At 56.9% G+C, this 24,067-nt stretch overlaps 1 protein-coding gene and 1 long non-coding RNA gene across 4 annotated transcripts in view; both read left to right on the forward strand.

Moving 5' to 3' along the window:
• The window catches only part of DNAJB6 (DnaJ heat shock protein family (Hsp40) member B6), a 55,710-nt gene extending 53,524 nt beyond the window's left edge, over positions 1 to 2,186 (forward strand). For all 3 annotated transcript variants that reach the window (XM_067747592.1, XM_067747595.1, XM_067747593.1), the window contains exon 10: positions 989 to 2,186. In XM_067747592.1, the coding sequence (XP_067603693.1) occupies positions 989 to 1,071 (83 nt within the window). In that variant the 3' untranslated portion in view covers positions 1,072 to 2,186. The remainder of the gene's footprint in view (positions 1 to 988) is intronic.
• A 1,508-nt stretch (positions 2,187 to 3,694) lies between these two features.
• LOC137229522 (uncharacterized) lies at positions 3,695 to 16,652 on the forward strand. The gene is made up of 2 exons (XR_010945739.1): positions 3,695 to 15,183; positions 16,479 to 16,652. It is a non-coding gene; the product is annotated as an uncharacterized lncRNA (long non-coding RNA).
• The last annotated feature ends 7,415 nt before the right edge of the window (positions 16,653 to 24,067 follow it).

Genomic DNA, 24,067 nt, shown 5'->3' on the forward strand with positions numbered 1-24,067 from the left:
CGCGCCAGCCTCCACCCTCTGCGAGCGGATTCCCAGAGCGTTTGAGTCGGTGGTGAGGCCGGGAGGCCCCGGCAGCCTCGTTCTGTTGGAGGCATATGTGTGTCCTCAGCTTCCCCCCCGCCCCACAGCGGGCATCGTGATCAGGTCCCGGTCGGCTGTCGGCGCCCACCTAACTGACCCCGGGCCCGGGCCACCCAGGGGTGGTGCTGTGTGGACACATGCGTGTTGTGAACAGACTGGGTCTGGGTTCCGTCTGGAGAGAGACCGTGTTCTAAAATGGCACCTGCCTCAATTTAAAATCTCGAGGATGCTTTTATGTGCTCTTCTCAGCAGGCTTAGGGGCCCACGTGCATGAGGTCGCAGGCCTGCCATGACCCTGGCCTGGTTCTAGGCTGACGGTTCAGAATGATCCTTTGTTACCAAATTCAGCATCTCGCTCCGCCCACATCTGTGTGGACTAACGCAGCGCAAGGTCCTGAGCTGTGTTTGCAGAAATAACCTGGAGCTCTTCTGGCTCTTTGGACAAAATCTCAGGAGGGTGAGCAGGTCACACCCGCCTCTTTCTCCCCTGGCTTCGGGCAAGCACACAGCACAGGGGAAAAGGTTGGCGTGGGGCATTGGTTGAGCCCCGGACCCTGTAACAGCTGGGCTTCTCCCTGCAGAGGGGGCCCCGGGGAGGCCCATGCCCCGAGGCGGAGCCTGCCCTGCCTTGTCTCCAGGTGACCTGGGGCTGGGTCGTGGGGACAGATGATGGGCGGGCCCGCGGGGCTGGGATGCTGGTTGGATCATGTTAGAGCTTTACATCCGCCAGGTTTGAAGTCCGTCCATGTTTTTGTTGAGCCTTCGATACAGAGCAGGTAGGAGTGAGGACACATAACTTTATCGCGAGGTTGGTTGGTTTTAACCGGGGGGATATCTAGAGACACGTTTGCCACTTGGTGGGGCCGCAGCTGCTCCTCTGCAGTGTTTCACACGCCTGTTTCCTTAGGATTCAAAGAAGGTGGCAAGAGGAAGAAGCAGAAGCAGAGAGAGGAGTTGAAGAAGAAGAAGTCGACCAAGGGCCGCCCGTAGACGGGCCGCAGTGGAGCAGCGGGCGGCCAGCCGAGGGGCTGCACACACGCGCTAGGTGCCGTACCTGCTTCTCCACCGCCCCGAGACCACACCTGCTCGGTGCTGGGGACGCTGGGGGCACACCGGTCAGGGCCCGGGGGGCGGGAGCATGGAGCCGCCGCACCGTCCCTGCTTCTCCAGCTCTGCGGCCGAGGCCACCCCTGCTTGCCTGGTGCGCACCTGCGGGGATGCTTGCAGCTTTGGCCGTGTGGCGCTCCCGACGGCGCGTGCATGCTCGCGACACGGCCTTCGCTCCTCCGCTGAGTGTATGAACCTAGACTCAAGCACAGGGCGACGTAAAGGTGACTTCTGACCCCGGGTGACCTTCTCTTCAGTTTCGGGGGAGCCAGACCTTCACTGTGACCTGGCCGCTCGAGGTGTGGAGCCCCCTCACGGTTATGGTTTGACTTCTAATCTTCTCGAATAGCCCGTCTTTCCTTGGATCCGTAGTTGTTTGGGCAGGGACACAGGAGTCTACAAAGTTCTGTTCAGTAGTAGCACCTCTGGCTTTTAGGTTAGGCTCAGGCTGGGGGGAAGCAGACGAGCCCCTCCCACATGCAGCTCGTGAGGTACTGAGCACGGGCGCCGAGCCGGGTACGGGCTCCAGCACCGGCTCCTTCAGAAGAATCGCTTCCCTTGGGCCGGGGTCTCCCAGCTTCCCGCAGCGACTCCTCCGCAGGATCGAGGCCCCCAGCCCCCTCCCCGCCTGCCGTCAGGGCCCCTCCTCTCACTCCCGCACCCGCCCGAGTCCCCTTTCCCTTTGCCTCCGGGCACCGAGGGCATCGTGAAAAGCTTGGATGGGGTTCTCAAACGCCAGCAGCTTTCACCCAGCAGTGTTGGGAGCCCGGGCACTGGGGGCATAGCTTTCATGGCCGAGCCGCGGGCTTGGGCGCCGGGAGCGAGTGTGGCGCGTGTGATTCTCGGGTGACTGTGCAGTTTGCTCCGTGTGCCTGCTTGTGGTGGAAGGTGGTGCGGACTCTGGTGTTGGATGCTTAGTGTGGACAATGTAACCATGAAAGCGTAACGGATTTTAAGTGCTACCCACGTAAATAAACTGTAAGCGTTATTGACTGACACTTGCCATCGTTTATAAACGCCAGTTATTAGTAATTAAAAAGAAAAGCAGTTCTTCTCTGTCATTTCAGTTATGAGAGATCAAGTGATATTCTGGGGGCAAAAGTCGATCCTGAGATGCATTACCGTAGGCTGGAAATGTTGTTTTAAAGATGACGGTGCCACTGAATGTACGATGTATGAAACCAGCGGCCTTGCTGACACCATGGGAAGCACGGAGATGAGCCGGGCGTTCCTCCAGACTCTGTCTTGGGCGAGGACAGTGTTCGCGTCCCGGGGCCGTGAAAGGAGGCTCCCTCCTAGACCTCGGAGCCTCTCCGAGTGGCGACCACCACGCACGACGCCCTGACATGGTTCAGCTGCTCTCAGCCCAGCTTCCCTGCTGTGGGGACCCAGGGGGAGGGCTGGCCCGACGCGAGGAAGGTTTCAGGTCCTCAAGGCCGGTCCCCCAGGATAGGACAGACACAGTGTCCGTGCCATGGGGCGGAGCCCCGGCGGTCATCAAGCTGCTGGGGACCGTCTTCACACAACCCTGCCCTGCAGGCCGCTCCTGAGTGAAGAGGGGAGGCCCCTGGAGGGGAGGCCCACAGGTGGGTCCCGCTTCGGAGGAGAGGGGAGAGGGGGCAGAGCCACACCAGCCCAGGGGTGGGCACGGAGCTTGTGGGGCCGGGCCACCTCTTCCCCCGTGCTAGGAGGGTTAAGGGCTGCAAAGCTCACGGAAGAAACGATCAATTTGAAATGCATACACTTTCATAGGACATGGCATGTCCCGTCCCCAATCTGATGTGGGGCAGCATTGAACCAGGAAAATGCTGTGGAAACATCCACAGGGAAACTCTTTCAAACTCCCGTTTGGAGCCTTCAAAAAGTGGGGCGTATGACATCAATAATCACACCTGATTCCTTTTTCTTTCGCTTTTGCCAAAATGAGGTTTTATTTTGAAGGTCGTTTGACAGTAGGGAGACCCAGGATTCACCGGGCTCGGAACCCAGGTCACGTCTCTGCTCACGCCGGTGGTGCTGGTCACCCCCGGTGGCTTCCGCGGAGCTTCTGCACCAGAAACTGCCCCCCCCCCGGCGCCGGCCCCTCCCTCCTTCACCATCTGAGTCTAACACCCAGAGGCCATCCTTTCCGGTCGTTTGCTCTGCAGTTGCCCACGTGGAGGACCCCTCCGGGCACACCCCTGTCTGCCGCGCCCTCTGGTCCTCACAGGTGTCCTGGGAACCTGAGGATGGCCTGGGGCCCGAGTGGACGAGGACCGCTGGGGCTGTGGCTCTGCCCCTGCCACGCCGCCCCCTCCATCCGGCACGGAGCAGCCGGGCAGCTTCGAACACCACACCGGAGGTGACGAGTGCGCATGAGAGGCAGCGTGCCCCCCTCCTCGCGGACAGAAGAGCGGACGGCACCGCTGAGCTGACGGAGGCCCGGCCGCGGGACGCGGGTGCCCGGGGTCGGGAGGGGCCGGGCAGGGCAGCCCCGCGGACGGCCCTGGCTCCAGGTGGGCAGGAGGGAAGGGCGGCTGCGGAGCTGCGTCTGCCCAGGAGGGCGGGTGGAGGCCCACTTGGTCCTGCGGGTGGATGGGCCTTTCCCCCGCCTGGTGCGCAGAGATGAGACCGGGTTCTGGAGAGTGCGGTGTGTTCTTGTCATCGCGCTGCCCCCTGGGGCCCTCCCTTACCCGCGGCTGCTGCCTCGGCCCAAGGACGGTCCACCCGCCCTCGGCACCCTGCCACCTCACGGAAGAGCCCGGCTCGCTCGGGCCCCTGCAGAGCCCACTGTGCTGGCCGGGCCCGGGACCTGGGGACAGCCCCCCCGGGATTGCGGGCTCTCCAGGGGAGGTGGCCGGTGTTCTCAGCCGGGTGACTGCTGTGAGCTTCGGGGATGCCGCAGACGTGTCACCCCAGGTTGAGAGCAGGGGCCCGTGTCCCACGCAGAGGTCTGGGCTGCCGGCCCCCGCACAGAGGCCTTTTGCCCACACAGAGAGGGGCTGTCCCTTGGGACTCTTCCCCCACCCCCGGGAGCCGCTCCCGCTTGGGTTGAAGCCTGGAGCGTGCAGAAGATGCTCGGGACCCGCTGGCCTCCCCCTCACGAGGCCCCGGCCTTGGCCGACAGCTGGAGACCACGACAGCCCTGCCTTTATCGCGGAGACGGCGGAGAGGGGGGCGGCCTGGCCCGGGGACCCTCCCCGGCCACCAGCGTCCAGCCCCGTGCTTGGCAGGGAGGCTGCTGAGTACGCGTATTTTGAAGAAGTGAAGGGGTGAAGAGGCTGAGGAGGGGGCGCCGGGCTCCCGGCCTTTGGAGGAGCAAAGTCACGGGAGGCTGCCGTGGCCCCGTTACCGCCTGTCCCCAGCTGTGCCGTGAGCTGCCTAAGATGCCATGTTTTTTAGTGCTGGTGAAATGCAGAGAACATGAAACGGACCATTTAAACCATTTTTCATTGCACAGCTCAGGGGCGTTCAGCACAGTCGCACTGTTCTGCCAGTATCACCACCACCATTTCCAGCACTTGATCTAATCTTCCCAAACTGTCCCCGTGAAACATGACTCCTGTCCCCGCCCCCCCATCCTTCTTCCTGTCTCTGGTTCGGTGGCTCCAGGACCTCGTGTGAGTGGGGTCACACGGGGTTTGTCCTCCTGTGACTGGCGTGTCTCGCCCAGCGTCCACGTTGCCGTGGGCGTCAAGATTTCTCTGCTGAATCACATTCCGTGGTGGGTGACCACGGTCCCCGGAGGGGCGGACACTTGGGTCGCTGCCGCTGTGCTGCGTCCGGCCTGCGTCCTGCTGTATAAGCAGCAGAGGGTCCGACCCTTCGGGGAACGTCCCATCCTCTGGCGAGGCGTGTGCTGTGTCAGCTCCCGCCCCGCACGGTGCGTGGCAGGGCTCTTCTGTTGTCTGGGGGTCGGGAGGCAGCGGGGGTGGACGGGCCCGTGGCGCGTCTCGGGTACCAGGCGAGCCCCAGGCTTGGCAGGAGCCCCAGACACAGGGCTCCTGACCGGGCGCAGCCGGCGGAGCCTTCGCTGCCGCTGGGGCTCGGGGCCTGCCCGGTGCCCGCTGCCTGCGCTCCGCTCCTCAGGCCGCCGCCTCCCAGTTTCGGGCGATCCTCCACGGCAGGCCCCCGACTTCCTGCCCACCTGGAGCTGCTGATCAAGGCCGGGCAGGAAGGGCGTCCCGGGCCCGCAGCCAGGTGGCTTTGGGTGGACGTGTGGCACCAGGCCCCTTCCTGGGCCTGCCTCCCTGCCCCCTGCAGCTCGCGGGCCCCGTTGCCAAGGGCCCCCTGGGTTTTCCGTTCACTCTTGCCCGTGCCTGGGCCACCTGGGCACCTCCTCACACCTGCCACATCCACCTGGCTCTCAGCTGAGTCTGCCTGGGGTGGGGGTGATGGGAGTGGACACCAAAGGCACCCCAGTGTTGGGTGGCTGCAGGACAGGCCCTGGGGTGGGTGTTAAGGTCTCACCAGGCATGGTTACCGCCCGGGGCCGAGGCCCTCGGCCCAACTAGAGACCCACTCTTGGTAGAGGCCACGTGAGGGCAGAGGGGTAGTCCGGCTTGGCACCTGCACCAGGCCGCTGCCTCGGACCCCGCTGCCGGGCGGGCGCCCAGCTTCTCAGGTTGAGCCCGACGCCGTGAATATTTGTCAGAAAATGGCTCAGTGTTTGTTTCATCCGAATTCCCGACTTCTTCCCCAGGAAGCCGTGGAGTCGGTGTGGATGGCTGGCGGGTGCCGGGGGCTGGGTCTGGAGGAGATGCCGGCGCCGCGTGCCTCCCCGCCTGGCGCTGCCCCCGCCGCTGCGGCTCCCCGACGCGGCGCGGCGGACGCGGCTCGTCAGGGCCTGTTGGCAGCCGCTGCGTCAGCGCATTCCTTGCCTCTGTCTCTGGGGTTTTCATAGGTTTCGCTTGATCAACAGCATTCATTCTTAGTGGACAAACAGAATTCAGTTTTGTGGCTTAGAAATTATTGTGTCTCTGGCCAAGTAGCCGTTTAAACAGTGACTGGGTGGCCCTGGGAGACCAGGACGATGAATCTGCCCGTTCCTGAGAAAGCCAACGTCGTGCGTGGGTGTCGGCCAGGCGGCTGGGTCTGGAGTGAAGGCAGGCCTGGCAGAAATCCTGTCAGGAGAGGGCGGGGCTGCGGGAAGCGGCGAGCCCCTCAGTCCACCGGCCAGGCCTCCGAAACACTGCCCGTCCCTGGGCCGGCACTCCCCAGGCCCCTGCCTCTTTCCTTGTTCTCCCCTGAACCCAGGTCGGGGTCCAGGGCTGGCGCTGCGATGCCCCCGGATGGGACACCCAGGTGCTCTGGACTGCTGGTCGTCAGGTGCCTGGCTGTGTCCCTGTCCTTTTACAAGGAGACCACAGGCTCCAGGATGTCAGATATGGTCCCTGATGTGCACAGAGAGAGGAGAGGTGGGCTCTGAGCGATGTCTGTCTGACGTGAGGTTTTTATGCCCCGACCCACCAGGTCACGCTCAGCCAGGGCCAGGGGTGTTCCGTGCAAAGCTGGGCCAGCTCGCCTGCCTTCAGGGTGGCTGGGGGCACAGCCTCCCCGAAGCGTCGGCACCTCTTTACGATTCCCTTCCGGGCGGGGGTGGTCCTGGGGGCCTTGAGCCACCTGCCCTGCCTGGGATGCCGCCCACTGGCCTCCCCACTGGGCGACGCCCGGATAGGCGGCCTGGGCCTTATCAACCCAGCCCGGGTGCTTTGAGGGTGAAAAGGGCTCAGGACTAACTTCGCCAGGGTGTCGGGCGTGTGTGCTTGGTTCCAGGCACCTCACGTACCAGTTGCCAGGGAGCTGAGCATCCTGAGTTCGGTTTGGCTTTTACGGTCTTAACTTGGTAGCAGGGAGATGTTCCTACAGAAAAGCAGCTAGATTTGACAGTCGTGTGTGGGTGTGCGATTTGCAGACCATTTTAAAGTAAATCAAACACTTTGTTCTTAAATACTTCATATGCATCTCCAAAAATACCATTCTTTGCACAACCTCGATACCATTATCACACCTCAGAAAATTAACAGTAATTCCCCAATGCCACGAAACTCCCAGTCATTTTCAAAATGATTTTTATAATGTTTTAAAATCATGCTTCACTCAAGACCACATCCTCTTTTGTGGTTATGTCGCCTAACTCTGCATTCTTACCTTGTATGACGAGAAGTCTCCGTCACGTGCAGTGTGTATTTGAATGGACAGAGTACATGGCACCTGTCGGTCTGTCTGGTCCAGATCCTCCCTTCAAAGCCTGACATCCTCTCCTTTTGCCTCTGAGTGTCCACCACGGTCTCCCTCTGTGCTCTCAGCTGCAATTCTGTGAATGCGGATTTTCCCAACCCCACTCTGGGACCCTGAAGTGCAGTTTGCACAGAAAAGACCTGATAAATGTGGTGTCCTTTCCCTACTTTTCAGTTCTCAGAATAATGCTTGTTTTCCGACTTCCTCCTCGGACACCCAAGGTGACCAGTTACTTTCTCTTTTTAGTCTCAGATATCTGTCTTGTGTTTTGTCCATTGAAGCCACGTCCCAGGGCGCTCTGGGTGATTCTGAGGGATGTGTGCATTTAACCAAGGGTCATCCCAGGACTCAGAGTAACTCTGGGGTGCTGGGCTAGGCCTGGTGTGTGTGTGAGTGAGTGACAGAGACAGAGACTGAGGCCGAGATGCCGCAGGAAGCTCTGGCCTGTGGACTGCGTTCCTCAGGAGGGCACCGTGGTCCCCCGCAGAGACGGCAGAGGGCTGGGGTGCTGTGCTGGGAGAGGGAGGTCCATTTGTTATCAGGGCCCTGAGATGTTAAAATCCTTTGGGAAAAGCTCACAGGGCTGAACGGATGGGATGAGAAGACAACACGGCCTCTCCCGTGGCCCAGAGTAGCCCAGGTGGGAGGAATTGCAGGCCTAGCTTCCAGTGACCAGCAGAGGCCGGGCCCAAGGCTGCCCTTCTTCCGTCCTGGGCCGGCTTCTGCCACCAGCTCCTTCCAGATTCCCACGGCCGTTGGTCGTGGAGGAGAGGCCACCAATGGTGGTTGGTCCACCCACCCCCCATCATCCATCCACCCACCCACCCCCATCATTCATCCTTCCATCATCCTTCCACCCACCATCCATCCTTCCATCATCCTTCCATCATTCATCCGTCATCCATCCATCCATCATCCTTCCATCATCCTTCCATCATCCATCCATCCATCCACCCATCATCCTTCCATCCATCATCCTTCCACCCATCATCCTTCCACCATCCGTCCATCATCCTTCCGTCATCCACCCATCATCCTTCCATCCATCCATCCATCATCCTTCCATCATCCTTCCATCATCCATCCATCTATCCACCCATCATCCTTCCCTCATCCTTCCATCCCTCATCCTTCCATCCATCCATCCGTCATCCATCCATCATCCTTCCACCCACCATCCATCCAGGGCATACCAGTCATGCGTCTGGCGTGTGCAGGCTTGTTGGGGGCACAGCTGTGCGAGCTGCAGCCTGCCCTGCAGATGGGACCACATGCACTGTGCACAGGTAGGAGGAGTCACCCCCGGTCCTGCCTTCTCAGGCCCCATCCCGGCAGGGGGCTCAGACAGTGCAAGAGGAGCTCCGAGGAGGGGCATCTGCTGCGGGGGGATGGTCCCGGTGAGGAGAACTCGTGGGAAGGAGGGTCTGGGCCGAGTAGGGCGGGGAGCAGTGGGCTGGAGGAGCCAGGTCGGGGCAGCTTCCAGGACAACAGAGTCTGGGCTGGGCGCTGAGTCCAGCAGAGCAGGCCTGGCCTGAACACGGCCGTCCGGAGGAGAGGGCGCCGGGCTGGCTTCTGCCACCTGCCTAGGCCCAGGCGCCCTGCCGATGGGCCGCGATGGACCTGTCCTGAGGACCACGTCCGCCCATGGTGGGCAGGGAGGCTCGCCCCATGAAAGCCCCTCCCAACGTCAGAGCAGGTCCTTTGAGCTCAGGCCTGACCTTGGACCACGGAAGCAGCAGGAACCAGGTCTGGGGATGGGTGGGGGGCGACAAGGTGACTTCCCAGGTGCCCGCCCGCTCTTGCAGGAAGTGGCCGCCGCTTCAGGACGGGCGCCATCTGTGTCTCCTGGCAGCCTTGAAGTTGCCACCTGTCACCTGGCAGCTCACCCCTGGCTCCAGGTGCGGGTCCTGCCCCCAGCCTCCTCTCCTCGGCCGTCATCTCTGGACGCTGTGAGAGGTGCCCTCTCCCCACCGTCTCGTCCACCCTCGAGCGGCCCCGAGCAGGCCTGAAGGACGCGTGCACAGGAGAGGAGTCCAGAGGGAGAACGGGGGTGTGGGGCAGCACCGAGGACGCCCGCCGGGCAGAGCAGCCCGGGCACAGGACCAGTCAGGCCACGAGCATCCTGTGGCCCATGGCCACAGCTGACTGCCCGGCCCCGCCGCCCAACTCCTGGAGACCCCACGTCCCGGCAAGGGGGTCCACGTCCTAGACTGGAAACTGTGAGGAAATCGGGTCTTTGCAGACGCCGTATATCTAGCTAAGGACCTGGTCTGGCGGGCTAGGGTGGCCCCAGTGCAGGGGTTGGCGTCCTCTAAGACAGGGAGGATGCCTGAGGCACAGACATGCTGGGAGGAGCCGGGCGGGAGCTGGGGGCATGGCCGCCACAGCCTGGGTCACACCCTGGCCCCATCCGTACATCAGTCCATCCATCCATCCATCCATCCATCCATCCATCCATCCATCGCCTGTGGGCACTGCCCTGGGAGATTCAGCTTAGGATGCGGTTTCTGTGATGTAGCACTTCAGCATCTCAACTTAAAAAACCCACATCAAGTATTTTCTGAAGATTCCCGTGTGTCTGTGCAGTTTGGAGGGAATTTTTCCTTATCCAGGGTCTTCAAGGAGAAAGGTCCGCGTGGCAAGATGGCCTTGTATGGCGCAATATTTTCTGTGGCCACAGGAGGGCGACCCCATAAAGGAAAACAGGACTGTGGGCAGGAGCCCCACCTCTGCCCCCTCCCACATGCACCTGTACACGCCTGCACACACAGACATGCATACCTGCACACACGTGCACACAGGCACACATGGTAGAGTAAATCGGTCGTCCTTAACCTTTAATAATGTTGAAAATAATCAAGGCTAAAGTGAGTTGGAGGGGGAGGGGACCAGAGTGGTTTCCTCTCTCCTCGGTGGAATAAAACAGCTTTACTGGAGAGCTGGAAGCTTTTCTTGTTCAACATTTACCATCTAGTCTCATCATGTTATAAATAACACGTCAAAGGATTCACAAGAACACAACTTTCAAAGATAAAATTAGGCTCTACCAATGGCTCCAGATTTTTTCCTACACTCACACACCAAGAACATCTCTACATCTTTCACTCAGATAACATCTGACAAATGGTGATTTGTAGTTTCCTGGGATAATAGAGAAAAATAAAATCTGTTGTTAATATTTCTAGCACCTTCTGGCTAAAATAATCTCATGACCTGCTGAAGCCTGCACTGGTCCCCCACTAGTAGGTGATGGGGAGGAAACGTCAAGCCTGCCCAAACTTGCACCAGAGCCCCGCCATCCCGGCTGCCTGAGAGCAAATGGGAGGCATTGCATCTCTGCCCTTGAAAAAAACCCGTCTGGGAATTTAAAAAAAAATTTTATTGGAGTATGGTTGCCTTACAATATTGTTAGTTTCTGCTGTACAGCAAAATGAATCAGCTATACGTATACATATGTCCCCTCTTTTTTGGATTTTCTTCCCATTTAGGTCACCACAGAGTACTGAGTAGAGTTCCCTGAGCTATGCAGTAGGTTCTCATTAGTTATCTATTTTATACATAATATATACGTACATAGTGTATATATGTCAATCCCAATCTCCCAGTTCATCCCACCCCCCTTCCCACTTGGTATCCATACGTTTGTTCTCTTTGTTTGTGTCTCTTTCTGCTTTGTGAATAAGATCGTTTATCCAATTTTTTCAGATTCCACATATATGTGTTCATATACGATATTTGTTTTTCTCTTTCTGACTTACTTCACTCTGTGTGACAGTCTCTAGGTCCATCCATGCCTCTACAAATGACCCACTTTTGTTCCTTTTTATGGCTGAGTAATATTCCATTGTATATATGTACCACATCTTCTTTATCCATTCATCTGTCGATGGACACTTAGGTTGCTTCCATGTCCTGGCTATTGTAAATAGTGCTGCAATGCACATTGGGGTGCATGTGTCTTTCTGAATTATGGTTTTCTCTGGGTATATGCCCCGTAGTGGGATTGCTGGGTCGTATGGTAGTTCTATTGTTAGTTTTTTAAGGAACCTCCATACTGTTCTCCACAGTGGCTGTATCAATTTACATTCCCACCAACAGTGCAGGAGGGTTCCCTTTTCTCCACGCCCTCTGCAGCATTTATTGTTCGTAGATTTTTTTGATGGTGGAGAATTGTTTTTGAAGCTCTTGGTGCGAACATGCAGCTGTTTCATTAATCCTGACTTTTACAATGAGTCATTTCTCCAAGGTGTGGTTTAACTTTCTAATAACTAGTGGAAGTCTTCCTGTCCCCTAAGTGTGATGTGACACTTTGTGACGTCAAAGAGGGTGACATCTAGTGTCCCCCGTCCTCTACTCCCTACCAGCCTGTTACTGAAACCGAGGTGAAAACCAAGCTGACGGAAGAAATAAAACAAAGGGGAAGAAGACAGCGGCCAAACCCGAGCTGCCCCAATCCTAATAACGCCCACGAGAAGTCATCGCCCCTCCCCGTCGGTCCCCATTTAAAACGCACAGGGGCGAACTTGAAATACGTGCTGTGCTCTGACATGCCTGCTGCAGCCTCTTCCTCCAAACGACCCCCCTGATCCAACCTCGGACCTAAGAAAACCTCCGGGGTCACCAGCCAGTCTAGGAAACGACATCCTCCTAATGGACTGGCTTCCATTCTGATGCAAAAGTCAGTTGATTTCTGTGACTCCTTCGTGAACTTCAGTCTTAGGCGTAAAGGGGTTATGGTTTGCGTTGGAAGGACAGCGTATGACAGTAAGCGCGGGGTTTCAAGTGTCCTTCCATGTAGTCGTAAAAACCTCGCGTCAGTCGGGGGCTGGGAGACTTTACCGACACCACACCCCAGCTGAGGCTCCAATCAGACGTTGAGAGGGCGGCTGTGACAGTCACACTGCCCTGTCGCCCAGATTTAGGAACTAGGAAATACAGGCACGGTCTAGAAGAATTCATCTCTCCACCCCTTTTATGTGCCCGTAAATCTACTTCCTTTTCATTTTTAGCTGCATTGACAAATACTTCGCTGTAAGTGCAAGCTTCTTGGGGGAATATAAATATTATTAGATCTGCCTTTCATTAGAGCCAGACACCCAATTTCATTTCAGAGTAAGAGGCTGTCTGCACGTTTCTGGAATTCTACTTTTTATATACAATCTCTACCGCTTACGTATTTTTAATGCAGTGTCCGTTGTCAGGTCAGAATAACAGGACCGACCCGGTGCTGATGACTCTGTGGAAGTGAGTTTCCTCGCGTGTGGGTCTAACCTTGGGCTGTGCTGTGGATTTGCCGGAACTGACATTATGATCTCCTCAGCACCGTTTATATTTATCACAGCCAGTTTAGAAAGAGTTGGAATTAATTAGGGAATGTTTCAAATGTCAGATCGTTAAATGAAACTGTAAAAAGTAAATTGTGGTCTTTGGCAAGCAAGAATTTCATAAAATAAGATCCCTGGAATGAAAGGGTCATTGCTCTGAAATATATGGTTTTATTACCACTTTTAGGGACGCGGATCAACAATCCAAGAGTTTTAGATCTGATACGAAGAGTGATGTATTATAGCTGCCACAGGAAGTCATGGGGTTTGATGTCTAAGACATCACCAGAGACTCGAGGACGTATTCAATCAAAACGTGGCGTAGTTAGGGGTGTGTGTGCGTGGGGGGGCACCTGCCGGTTGTTCTTTGCATTTTAAAAGTCAGTTACAAAGCGCTCAGAATGATAGATAACGTAGAAGATATTGACAGCTGAAGTTAAAAATACAGGAATCTTCTTTGAAACCAATGATCAGGCTGCTGGGAGGTGACCTGGGGCGTCCAGCAGGAGGGACGCTGCCTGTACACCGGCTGCCTCGCCTTTGTCACATGCCATCTGTGGTGACTAATGAGGACCACGGGTACCAACAACTTCAGAAATTCCCCCAAACTGAGAATCTTGTCTCCTTCCTAAATGTGGTTCTGATGACACAGAAACAGTTTCTGTTTCGATGCGTTGATGTTACTCACAGCGAACAAGCTGTGACAAGTAAGTCTGTCGGGGAGCACTCCTGATTTTTCTCTTTTTTTTCTGGTTGTTTTTGTTGAAAACGCTTTTTTTTTCAGTGTGGAAGGAGCTGGTAAGGAGGTATGAACAGCCAGCATCTGTGAAAGCTGCTCTTGAAGCCGGGAGCCAGGACGTGAATGTTTGCTGGGTGGTGCACACGGTCTGGGGGCGGCAGGGGCCCCGAGGCTTTTCACAAAAATGCAGACAGACGAGGCTGAAGCCAAGAAACCCTCCTCACGGTCAGAGGGAGAACTTCTGTCCCTGGGGGGCAGCGTGCAGACTTCTACGTGGAGACCGTAAAGCCCTGGTATGCAGTCATGTCTGTGATCAAATCCGTCTGGTTGGTCCGAGCCGACGGCCGCAGCTGAAATCAGTCCACTTTCTTTCTTTTTTAAAATTATATATTTATTTATTTATTTTGGGCTGCGTTGGGTCTTCGTTGCTGCGCATGGGCTTTCTCTAGTTGCAGCGAGAACGGGCTACTCTTCGTTGCGGTGCGCGGGCTTCTCTTGTGGAGCACGGGCTCTAGGCGCGCGGGCTTCAGTAGTTGTGGCACGTGGTCTCTAGAGCGCAGGCTCAGTAGTTGTGGCGCACGGGCTTAGTTGCTCCCCGGCATGTGGGATCTTCCCTGACCAGGGCTCGAACCCTCATCCCCTGCATCGGCAGGCGGATTCTTAACCACTGCGCCACCAGGGAAGCCCTCAGTCCACTTTCATGTACGAAGTTCTCACGCTCCTCGGGGGTCAACCCGACACTGGCCTTTGGCTGCGTGAAGCGGGCAGGTGGGGGAAGCGCACTGCAGACAGCACGCCGTTGCCATAGGGAGCCGTGGTCCCCGCGCGGTCACTGCTGGGTGCTTCCGGAGGCTTCTCTCTGAGATGGAGCAGCAGGAAGCCCTGGGTTTCCCGCGGCGTCTCTCGCTGCGCTGCTGCCTGGACGAGAGGCGCTCACAGCCCCTGCCGGTCCCAGCCCGTGTCCGCGTGTCTCATGCGCGCACACGCAGTCACGCATGTCACACATGCAGACGTGCTGCCCTCAAGGCCGCCACCTTGGGAGGGGATGTTTACCTGGTGATGCACCAGGAAAAATGCTGTGGGATGGCATGGGGGGTCTCTGTGCTTTGCTGAGAGTGTTTGGTCCTGGGAACAGCTGGGAGCTCATCAGGGGAGCCTGGTGCGTGGAGGGGAGGGTGCGGCCGGATCGCGTCCGGGAAGTGGCCGGGGAGGGTGCGGCCGGATCGTGTCTGGGAAGTGGCCGGGGAGTCACGTCCGGATGAGCTGTTGATGCCGTGGGCGCTCAGTGGGGTGACCCGTGACGGGGAAGCAGAGATCTGACCTGACCTGATCAGCCATGACACTGGCTTCTGCAAGACGGTCCCTGAAGTAGGAGCCCACAAGTGCCTTGTGTCCCGTGTCCACCATCCGCCACGAGGGCCACTTGTGCAGGAGAGCACATCCTGGTGAACACCAACAGGTGTCAGATGTTCACCTGATGTGTCACAGTCGTGGCTCAAAAGTTCAGCCACATGCGTGTGCGTGCACACACACACACACATGTGCTCTCACTCCTGGTGACTCTGAATCTTCTCCCTTCTGCAGGGTCTGGAGCAGCGCTGCCCACCGGGGAGCCCCCGTCACAGCATCCTGTCTGGAGACCAGCTCAGCTTCACTCGTCCCAACCTTCCTGAGTCCTCATTTACCTTCACAGACGGTCCGGGCCAAAGACAGGTGAGAAGAGCCCCCGGCAGGGCCCCCCGGGGGAAGTGACTGCAGGGCTGGACGCTGGCCAGGCCTCCAGACCCTGGTGGGGGGGGACAGGTGGGCTGCCATGGCCAGCGTCCAGCGCCCTGGGTGCCCCAGGCTCACGGCAGCTGGGAAACCAGGTGGCCGCTGGCTGGCCTTGGAGTGGGACCTGGCCCAGGGGTTTAAAGCCCTTTTCATGGAGGAGCGATACCCACTCCAGAAGCACCCTCGGCAAGGGTGTTATGGTGACTTTTCACGCCCGCACAGCCAGCACCTGGCCACCCTGCCCAGCTCCCGTGGGACTGCCTTCCTGACACCTGCCCCTGCCCTTCGCTGCGTGAAGCTCGCGCTCACACCCACACGTGTGCCCCTCGCAGGCCGGGGGTGAGGGGTCGGGGCTCAGCTGGGCCCCCGGGCGCGTGGAGTCTAGGTCTCCAGGAGGACGCGAGGCTGTGGCTGGCCCTGTCCCGCAGCCCCAGGACAGGTGTCCCACTTTGCCCCCAGAGGCCACACAGTTCCTCCTAGTGCTTCCCCACGGCCCCTGGCAAGCTGGCCTCGACCTCCCAGCCTCTACTCCTGCCCCCCCCACCCCAGCCCGAGGAGGCCGTTGGCCTTCCAGGGGAGCGTCCGTGGCCCCTCCCGCCCGCAGAGCAGAGGCCCTTGGCCTGGGGTCCGCAGGCTCCAGCGCTCAGTGGTAGATGTCCCTGGGGGCGTTATTCCGTCACAACCGCTACGTCCCCGTGTTCGGTCACCGCCAGTTGGTGCTGCACACGTTCCCAAGCGTCACTTGGTGGAGACGGGACTCCTGCCGGGCGCCGGCCATCACCTGGGGGTGGGCGGCCCGTCTTCCGTCCTGGGCAGTCACTTCAGTGGGGAAGCGGGGGGCCTGGAGCAGCGTGGGTGCCGGACAGGTTGGGGAGAGGGGGGCGGAGGGGCGGGGGGCCAGGCCCACGGCCGCAGCCGGGTTCCTGAGGGACCCACGTGCGGCCTTCGTCAGCTGCCTGGGGGCAGCCCTGCACTCTCCTTCTGCCACTTTGGAAAGTGTAATGATGGCGGGGGGGAGAGAGAGAGAGGAAGATGGAGGTGGTGGGGAGAGAGTGAGGGGGGCAGAGGGGGGCTGACTACAGGACCCGAGGCTGGACTTGGTGGGTCAGGCGGCTGGGAAGAAGCCTCTGCACCCCTCTTTGCTCCTGAACTGTGGATGCCACCAAGGGGGCACCCAGCGCCCTTGGAACGGATGCGCCCTTGAAATGGAACCGTTTTCTTAATTTCATTTTCAGATTGCTCATTGCAGTTGTGCAGAAATACAACTGATTTTTGCATATTGATCTTGTATCCTACAATCTTGGTGAGCTCATTCATTAGTTGTAATACTTTTTGAGTGATTCCTTAGGGTTTTCTATGTTCAAGATTATGTCATTTGCAAATAGAGTTTTATTTCTTCCTTTCCAGTTTGGATGCCTCTTATTTCTTTTCTTGTCATATTGCCCTGTCCTGACCCTCCAGCAGGACATTCAGTAGTGGCGGTGAGAGCAGACTCCCATGTCTCGTCCTGATCTTAGGAGGGGAGCCTGCAGCCTTTCACCACGTGTGATATCAGCTGTGGGTTTTTTCTAGATGCCCTTTATCAAGTGGAGGAAGTTCCCTTGCATTCCTAGTTGTTTTTTGTTTTTTTGAGTATTTTTATCATGAAAGGGTGTTGGTTTTTGTCAAATACTTTTTCAGTAAATAAGATGATCATGTGATTTTTGTTTTTAATTCTGTTCTTCTGATGTGTTACATTAATTGATTTTCGGATGTTACACCAATCCTGTGTTCCTGGGATAAACTCCACGTGCTCATGGGATGTTCCTGGGATAAACTCCACGTGCTCATGGGATGTTCCTGGGATAAACTGCACGTGCTCATGGGATACGATTCTTTTTCTATGTTGGTGGACGTGGTTTCTAGTACTTTGTTGAGGACTTTGTTGTCCATATTCAGAAGAGATATTGATTTGTAGTTTTCTCGTGATATCTTTGTCTGGTTTTGGTATCAGGGTAATACTGACTTCATAAAATTAGGCGTATTCATGAAATAAGTCTCCCAGTCTGTGAAGTGTCTAGAATTTTGCTGGGGGGTCGACATGAAGTGTGCAGGTCCTAGAATCTTCAAGCCAGCTTTTTGGCTTAGAGTTTCCATTTGCAGATTAGCTCTGTCACCTTGCAAAGACTTCCAGAGTGAATTTAGACTGAAATAGTAGAACTTTGACCGTTGGAGGTGCTACATTTCACCTCATGTCCAGTGAAATATTTAATGAATGAATGAACGAGCTCCCCACCCTCCTCTGCAAATTCCAGGGTGGTCAGCACTCCATTCACTCTCCCAACTTTTTGAGACTTCTCCCAAACTGAAATTCCGTGTCTGCCAGATGCCTGTTTGTCACGCTTTTAGTGCCGCTACTAATGCCTCGTGGTCACTCAGCGCTTGCTGTCTGTAAACCTCTTGCACACGTGACCTCTGCAGGCGCACTTTCACTGCCTCCGTTTTCTGGACGAGGAAACTGGAGATGGCGGGTGACCTGCCACCGCCCCTGTGACGTCGGGTGACATCGGAGGGGACATGCGGACGGTCTGCACCCAGCTGGGGCTGGCCCACAGCTGCCCCGGCCTCCGCCCTCGTCACCCGCGCCTCTGCCTGCTCTGCTCAGAGCTCTGAGCCGCCGCAGGACGACCGTGTCCCTTAAGGAGGAGGAAGCGCGGGTGCTACCGAGGCTTCCTTGGCAATTTTTTCTTTAATCAAAACCATCACGATTTGCGGCTCCATCTTGATTACGCCTCTCCCGCAGGCACCCCTGATTCCCTGCCTCATCCTTGATTTTTTATTTAAATTTTCCCCACTCTTCGTTCTGATTTCTAGGTCAGAGACTTTGAGACTCATCCTTGCTTCAAGTGGGCTTGGCGGTTCTGCCCGGCGTGAGCTTGCTCGTGAGGGCGAGGGACGGGGGTGTCCGGAGGGGCAGTGGGCGGCCCCTGCGGTGCAGGCCAGGGGCCCGGGCGCCGTCTTCCTTGACCCCTCTCTCTCTCTCTCTTTTTAATAAATTTATTTATTTTTAGTTTTGGCTGCGTCGGGTCTTTGTTGCTGCGTCCGGGCTTTCTCTAGTTTCGGCGAGCGGGGGCTACTGTTCGTTGCGGTGCGCGGGCTTCTCATTGTGGTGGCTTCTCTTGCTGTGGAGCACGGGCTCTAGGCGCGCGGGCTCAGTAGCTGTGGCTCGTGGGCTCTAGAGCGCAGGCTCAGCAGTTGTGGCTCACGGGCTTAGTTGCTCCACGGCATGTGGGATCCTCCCGGACCAGGGCTCGAACCCGTGTCCCCTGCACTGGCAGGTGGATTCTTAACCACTGCGCCACCAGGGAAGTCCCTCCTTGACCTCTCTTGAGCCCTAACCCCTGCCGAGCCAAGGGCTAGGGGTCATGTTCTCAGCTTCCCTGGCCCAGCCAGGCTCACCCAGAATGCTGGGAGGCCCTTGACACGGCACTGTCCCGGGCGGCTGTGGGAAGTGGGGTCTAGGATCCCAGCATCCGCCTGTCTTGGGAGGAAGGGCTCCTGGGGCCTCCGGTCCTGATGCAGGAAGTCTTCCTCCTGCGCCCCCGGGGTCAGCTCTGAGGGAAGCGGGAGGAGAGAGAGGACAAGATCCAGGGCTGTCCTGGGCGGCGCATCCCCCTTTGTGCCTTTGAAGGAAGAAATCAGCGTCTGCACCACCGGTCACATTGCCGCCCGTGCGCAGGGTCAGCGAGGGTCACTTCTCCTCTCGGGTGGGGGACGGTGTTGTCTGACACCCTTTTCCGCTCCTTCTGGGGGAGGCGCTGACGAGGGGCCACCACCAGCCTCTTTCTCTGACGGGGATATTATCCCAAGGCTGCTTTTCCTTAGCAGAATCTGAGGGGTGGTAAGGCCGTGGGGCGCTTGATGGCCGAGATCCAAGGCCCCCGGTGGCCCACTTCCCTCCTTCTGCCACAGCCCCCGCCCCGTTGGTTCCCAGTCCTTCTGAAAGTCCCAGCATCCGCCAGAAGCTGCTCTCGCCACCCCCCTACCAGGCCATAATCGCTGGGACTTTCTGACCAAGTTTCCTCACACCCAGCCCTTGGTTAATGGCATCACACAAGTGCTCGTTCAGGAGAAGCTGGAAAGCACAGGAAAGTTGGAGGAAGGCTGCAAGAGTCTCTAATCACCCATCACTGAGAGGTCAGTGTCGTAAGAGCTTTCGAATATTTCCTTCCTGTTCTCTGACTAGTTCGCGGAGTTTGAGTGCGTACAGCTTTCATTAGAAACAAAAGTGAAATCCTCACATAGACTCAGTTTTGGGTCCTTCTTTCCCACTTAATAGTATGTGTCCTGGTCATTTTTCACATCATCAACACTTTTCAAGACATCATTGAAATAGCTATAGAGCCTTCCATCCTTTGGAGGTGTTACAGGGTGTTTGGTTCTTGTTTTTTTAATTTGTAAATTTTTACATTGAAGTATAGTTGATTTACAATGTGTTGGTTTCAGGTGTACAGCACAGTGATTCAATTATAGATATACATATACATACTTTTTCAGATTCTTTGCCCTAAATATGGAGTATAGTTCCTTGTGTTATGCAGTAGAAGCTTGTTGATGATCTATTTTATATATAGGAGTGTGTATCTGTTAATTCCAAACGCCAGATGTACCCCTGCCCCCTTCCCCTTTGGTAACCATAAGTTCGTTTTCCATCTGTGACGGTTCCTGTTTTGCATATAAGTTCATTTGTGCTTCGCTCTTGTTAAAGCTCAACATGGAAACAGCTCTGAACGTGGCCAGTTCTCCCAGAAACGTACTTCCAAGACGGGAGCTACACGCCCTGCAGGCCCCCTCTCTGGCCCACGAGGCCGTGGACGTGATCACCTCGAGGCACTAGATGTGTGTGCATGCGTGTGTGTGTATCTGCGTGTGTGTGCCTGTACGTGGTGTGTGTGTGCCTGTACGTGGTGTGTGTGTGTGTGTGTGTGCACGCGCTCGCGTGCCTGAGAGCAGACGCGGGCGCAGAGCTGGCGACACAGAAGTCCTTGCCTGGTTCTCTCTGGGGGCAGGAGGGTCCAGGCTTGTCTGGACACATGTCACAGCCACTAAAAGCCGACGGAGGTGATGCACGTGGGCCACAGAGTCCCCTTGGGATGGAGGTCACCGGGCGCGGCTGAGCTGGGTAGGGCCGCGGGCCATGCCGTGGTTGCCACGCCTGCAGACTGTGGATGAGAAACACGAACTGGGTAGCAGAGGCCCAGCAGAATCTGTTTCCCGTTTGCCATCACCGGGTGGAAGGGGGCAGTGGGGACTTTGGCTGCGAGCAGTTTCCAGTGTAAGGCTCACCCTTTCCGGGGAGCTGTGGCCTGTCTTTGAATGGTCGCCTTCACCACGTTTCGTCACGGACTACGCGCGTCCGAACTCTCCGCTCGCTGTGTGATCTCAGGAGGCTGCTCCGCTCACTGTATGATCTCGTAATGACAGGAGCTGCTGAGGATTATGTTGCTGCCCAGTTTTCGGGTCTTTGTTTCTCTTTTAGGGAACACATTGCGATAAATGAGAAGTGTGTAATGTTATTTAAAGTAACAGGTATCTTGGGATTCCTACTATAAGTTTTTACCAATATGAGAGGAAAACAAATGGACTAACTTTAATTTTGTGCTCCTAGTGGCTCTTTAAAAGCATGCTTTTCCCCAGAGGATGCCTGCAGGAAGCAGGTGCGGTGAGAGCATCCTTGGAAGCCAGTGTCTCCTCCAGCCACGCGGACCAGAGGGTCCTGGGGTTACGTTAATAAAAGGTCAGACCTGCTGTACACAGTCTTCCTTCCTTTGTGACTAATTGCAGGGCAGAAAAGATAGCTGCATGCCCCGTATACCGATGTCCCCTGCAGCCTCTTGCGTTTCCACTGCAGTGAACGTCTCTGAGTGTGTTCGTGTGCTTTTCTCTTTAAAGCACGATGAGCTTTGTGGAGCCCACTTGAACTCTGCAGAAACGTAATGTGGCTTTAAAGCTAAATCATTACTGAAGGAGACGTTTTCATTTGACTTGATGGGAAGCCACCCATTTCAACAAAGAAAAAAATACCACTTACTCTTCAGAGATGAATAATTTTTGCAGTAATATTCGAAGACCCATCGGCATGAATTGAGGGAGGGGATCACCTCTCATGAGATCTACTCTCAGGACAGTTTCAAAGGAGAGATCCTCCCACCTTCCAGAGGGGCTTCTAGTGGGACGGGGACTCTGAGCACCTTGCAGGTTCCTCGTCGTTCCTGGCAGCTTGCCCAGGCTCTTGCTAATTCATTCAATTCACTAGAGTTCAACGTGGGGCAAGGGGTCCCCACATATGGCTTGCAGCATCCGCAAGAGATTTTTTCGTCGCTCCCAGCACCTGAGCTACGCGTGCAGGCCTGTGGGACACAGAGGTCTGCCGGTGAGGGGCTCTGGGCTGTCCCCAGATCCGGTGCAGATCAATGAGCTCTTCGTTCAGGTAGAAGATAAACGCAGAAGGTTTCCCCTGAGCCTATTCCACGGCCAGCATGCCCGTCTGCAGGGCGTCAGACGGGCCCCTTGGAAAAGTGCTGTTTATGGCATGAGGCTGCTGGGTCGGCTTCTTTGTGTGTCTTCACGTGGGACGGGCACACTGAATGCTCCGCCACGTAGACAACACATCCTCGTAATGCCTTCGAGGGGAAGGAAGAAAAGGCGTCTGTGCGTGTGATTCGGAAGCTCGGAGCTGCAAGACTCGACAGCCAGGTTCTGCTGCCGGGTCCGGAGCTGACGCTGAAACAGAACCCTTCCTGCTTTCCAGAGAACCAGTGAGGACTGCACGGTGTGAGCTTAGCTGGTACCCCACTGAGAGGCGGCTAGACACCAGACAGTCCTGCTGCGGCGAGGGCGTCGTCCTAAAAGACAAAACCAGCCCATCACCTCCACGGCGAGACTCCCGCCTTCTGGATTTAGCGGGGGCTCCCTACCTGCGTTTCTCCTGGCCCGGGGAGCAGGTAGTACCACGCCCGTGCGTTGGTGCAGGCCCAGCCCAGACGAGGGGTCGGAATTGAGTGGTTCTGGCTTGGGGGTGGGTATCAAACAGTTAAGGGGCCACGAGCACTTCTCAGCAGTGTTCTGAAAGCAGACTGTGATTTGGAGATAAAGACGGAGGGTCAAACTAAGCTATTTTCCCACAGTAGCCCCCCCCCCCCCCCCCCCCCCCGCGTGCCAACAGAGCTCTCTCTCAGATCGGCAGTCGGGAGCCTTTGTCGCAAGTCACATTATTTTCGTGAAAACTGCCTTTGCTAGCGAGAGATGGCGTTGTCTTACGTTTAGCGACGCGGGCTTTCGCGGCCACCAGCTAGCGTGGCAGCTGCTGCGGCTCTTCGGAAAACCCAGGTCTCGCCCGGATTTTCGCTGATACTTTATGCAGCTCCAATTCTCCTGCCCGAGCCCGAGCCCGTGCTGCTCCCTCCCGAGTAATAGTTCATAAAAAGCCGATGCAGACGTGTGCCAGTCGCAGGCCCACGTCCTGTCACCGTCCCCTTCTCCCGCGGGCGGGGAGCCCGGCCCGGATTGGCTGCGCCGCGTTGCCAGGACTCCGTTGCTAGGATGCTGCAGCCTCCAGGCCTGCAGGGAACGCGTAATGAATTATGGATGGGTGGTTTTCTCCGAGAGGCCTGATCTGTAATGCAGATGAGCTCCAAGTCACCCCTCTTCTTCTGGCTTCTTAAGGAAGAAAAGAAATCAGCCTTTTAAATCAGAAGCTGGCTTTTACGAAGTCCCAGTTGCCACTGGAGAGGCTGGGCTGCCCATGTTAATTCTTATGCAAAGAGAGGGCTGGGGGTCAGTGTCTGTTATTTGTTCTGGAAAAGCTTGTAGGATTTTCACTGAACTCTGTGACCCTTCGGGGGCATCCTTTTGTGCATGTGTGATCAGAGACAAAAATGGGATATAAACACCAGAAGTGGCATTTTCTGAATATGAGACACTTTTCCTCTGGGCCTGCGGTGGCTGGGCAGTTATAGGACTCACCTCTCCCCCCGCCCTCTCGCTGGACCTCCGCCCCAGAGGCAAAGGAGACCCAGGCCTTTCTCTTCTCCGCGGGGCGTGGCTGGCAAACGCCTCTGTCATGGCCCGCCCTCCATCCGTTTGGGTTGCGTTGGAGAGGGTCCTCGCGCCCTTTTCGGAGGCTGTTGCGTTCGCAGGGGCCTTTGTTGCTGAGACGCTGTCTGCACGGTGGTCTCTGTGCTGCCCACTGCCCGGCCTGTAGTGGACAGAGGGGGACCGGGGGGACAGAGGGCCGGGCCCCCCGCCTGCCCCTTCCCTGCCGCCTGGCTCAGGCACTGGTGCTCTGAGCAGCATCTAAGGGCCGCGTGCTCCATAATAAAGAAGGGGAGTGTTCCAGAGTAAATGCCTCAGGGTTAGAGACCCCTCCTGCCCGGGGAGGGAAGGCTCCACCTTGGACCCTGCGCCCCAGACTCACGTTCCCGCCGCGTTCCCACGGCTCCCCTGCCCAGGCTCTTCCTCGGAGGCAGGAGGTGAGGCTCGCGAGGACGGACGGACTCACAGACACAGGAGGCGAGGCATGCGGGCGTCGGGGCTCAGCGCTCAAAACAACGAGCCAATTTTCTGGAGAGGCACTGAGCTCAGCGAGAATACCTGTTATTACCTGCCTCGGCCAGCAGGTCATCTCTCACCACCGCAGAGAGACCCACAATTATTACAAGGAAGAAAGGACAGAGAAAGAACTGTATTTCCAAGAGGCAAAGCCTTTATTCCAGAACGATGGAAAAGCGGTTTAGGTGAAAATTACATTCGTCACCCCCGTATTAGTGTTTATTGAGCGAGGCCC

This window comes from Pseudorca crassidens, chromosome 8 (assembly GCF_039906515.1).
Source record: "Pseudorca crassidens isolate mPseCra1 chromosome 8, mPseCra1.hap1, whole genome shotgun sequence".
Classification (NCBI taxonomy): Eukaryota; Metazoa; Chordata; class Mammalia; order Artiodactyla; family Delphinidae; genus Pseudorca; species Pseudorca crassidens.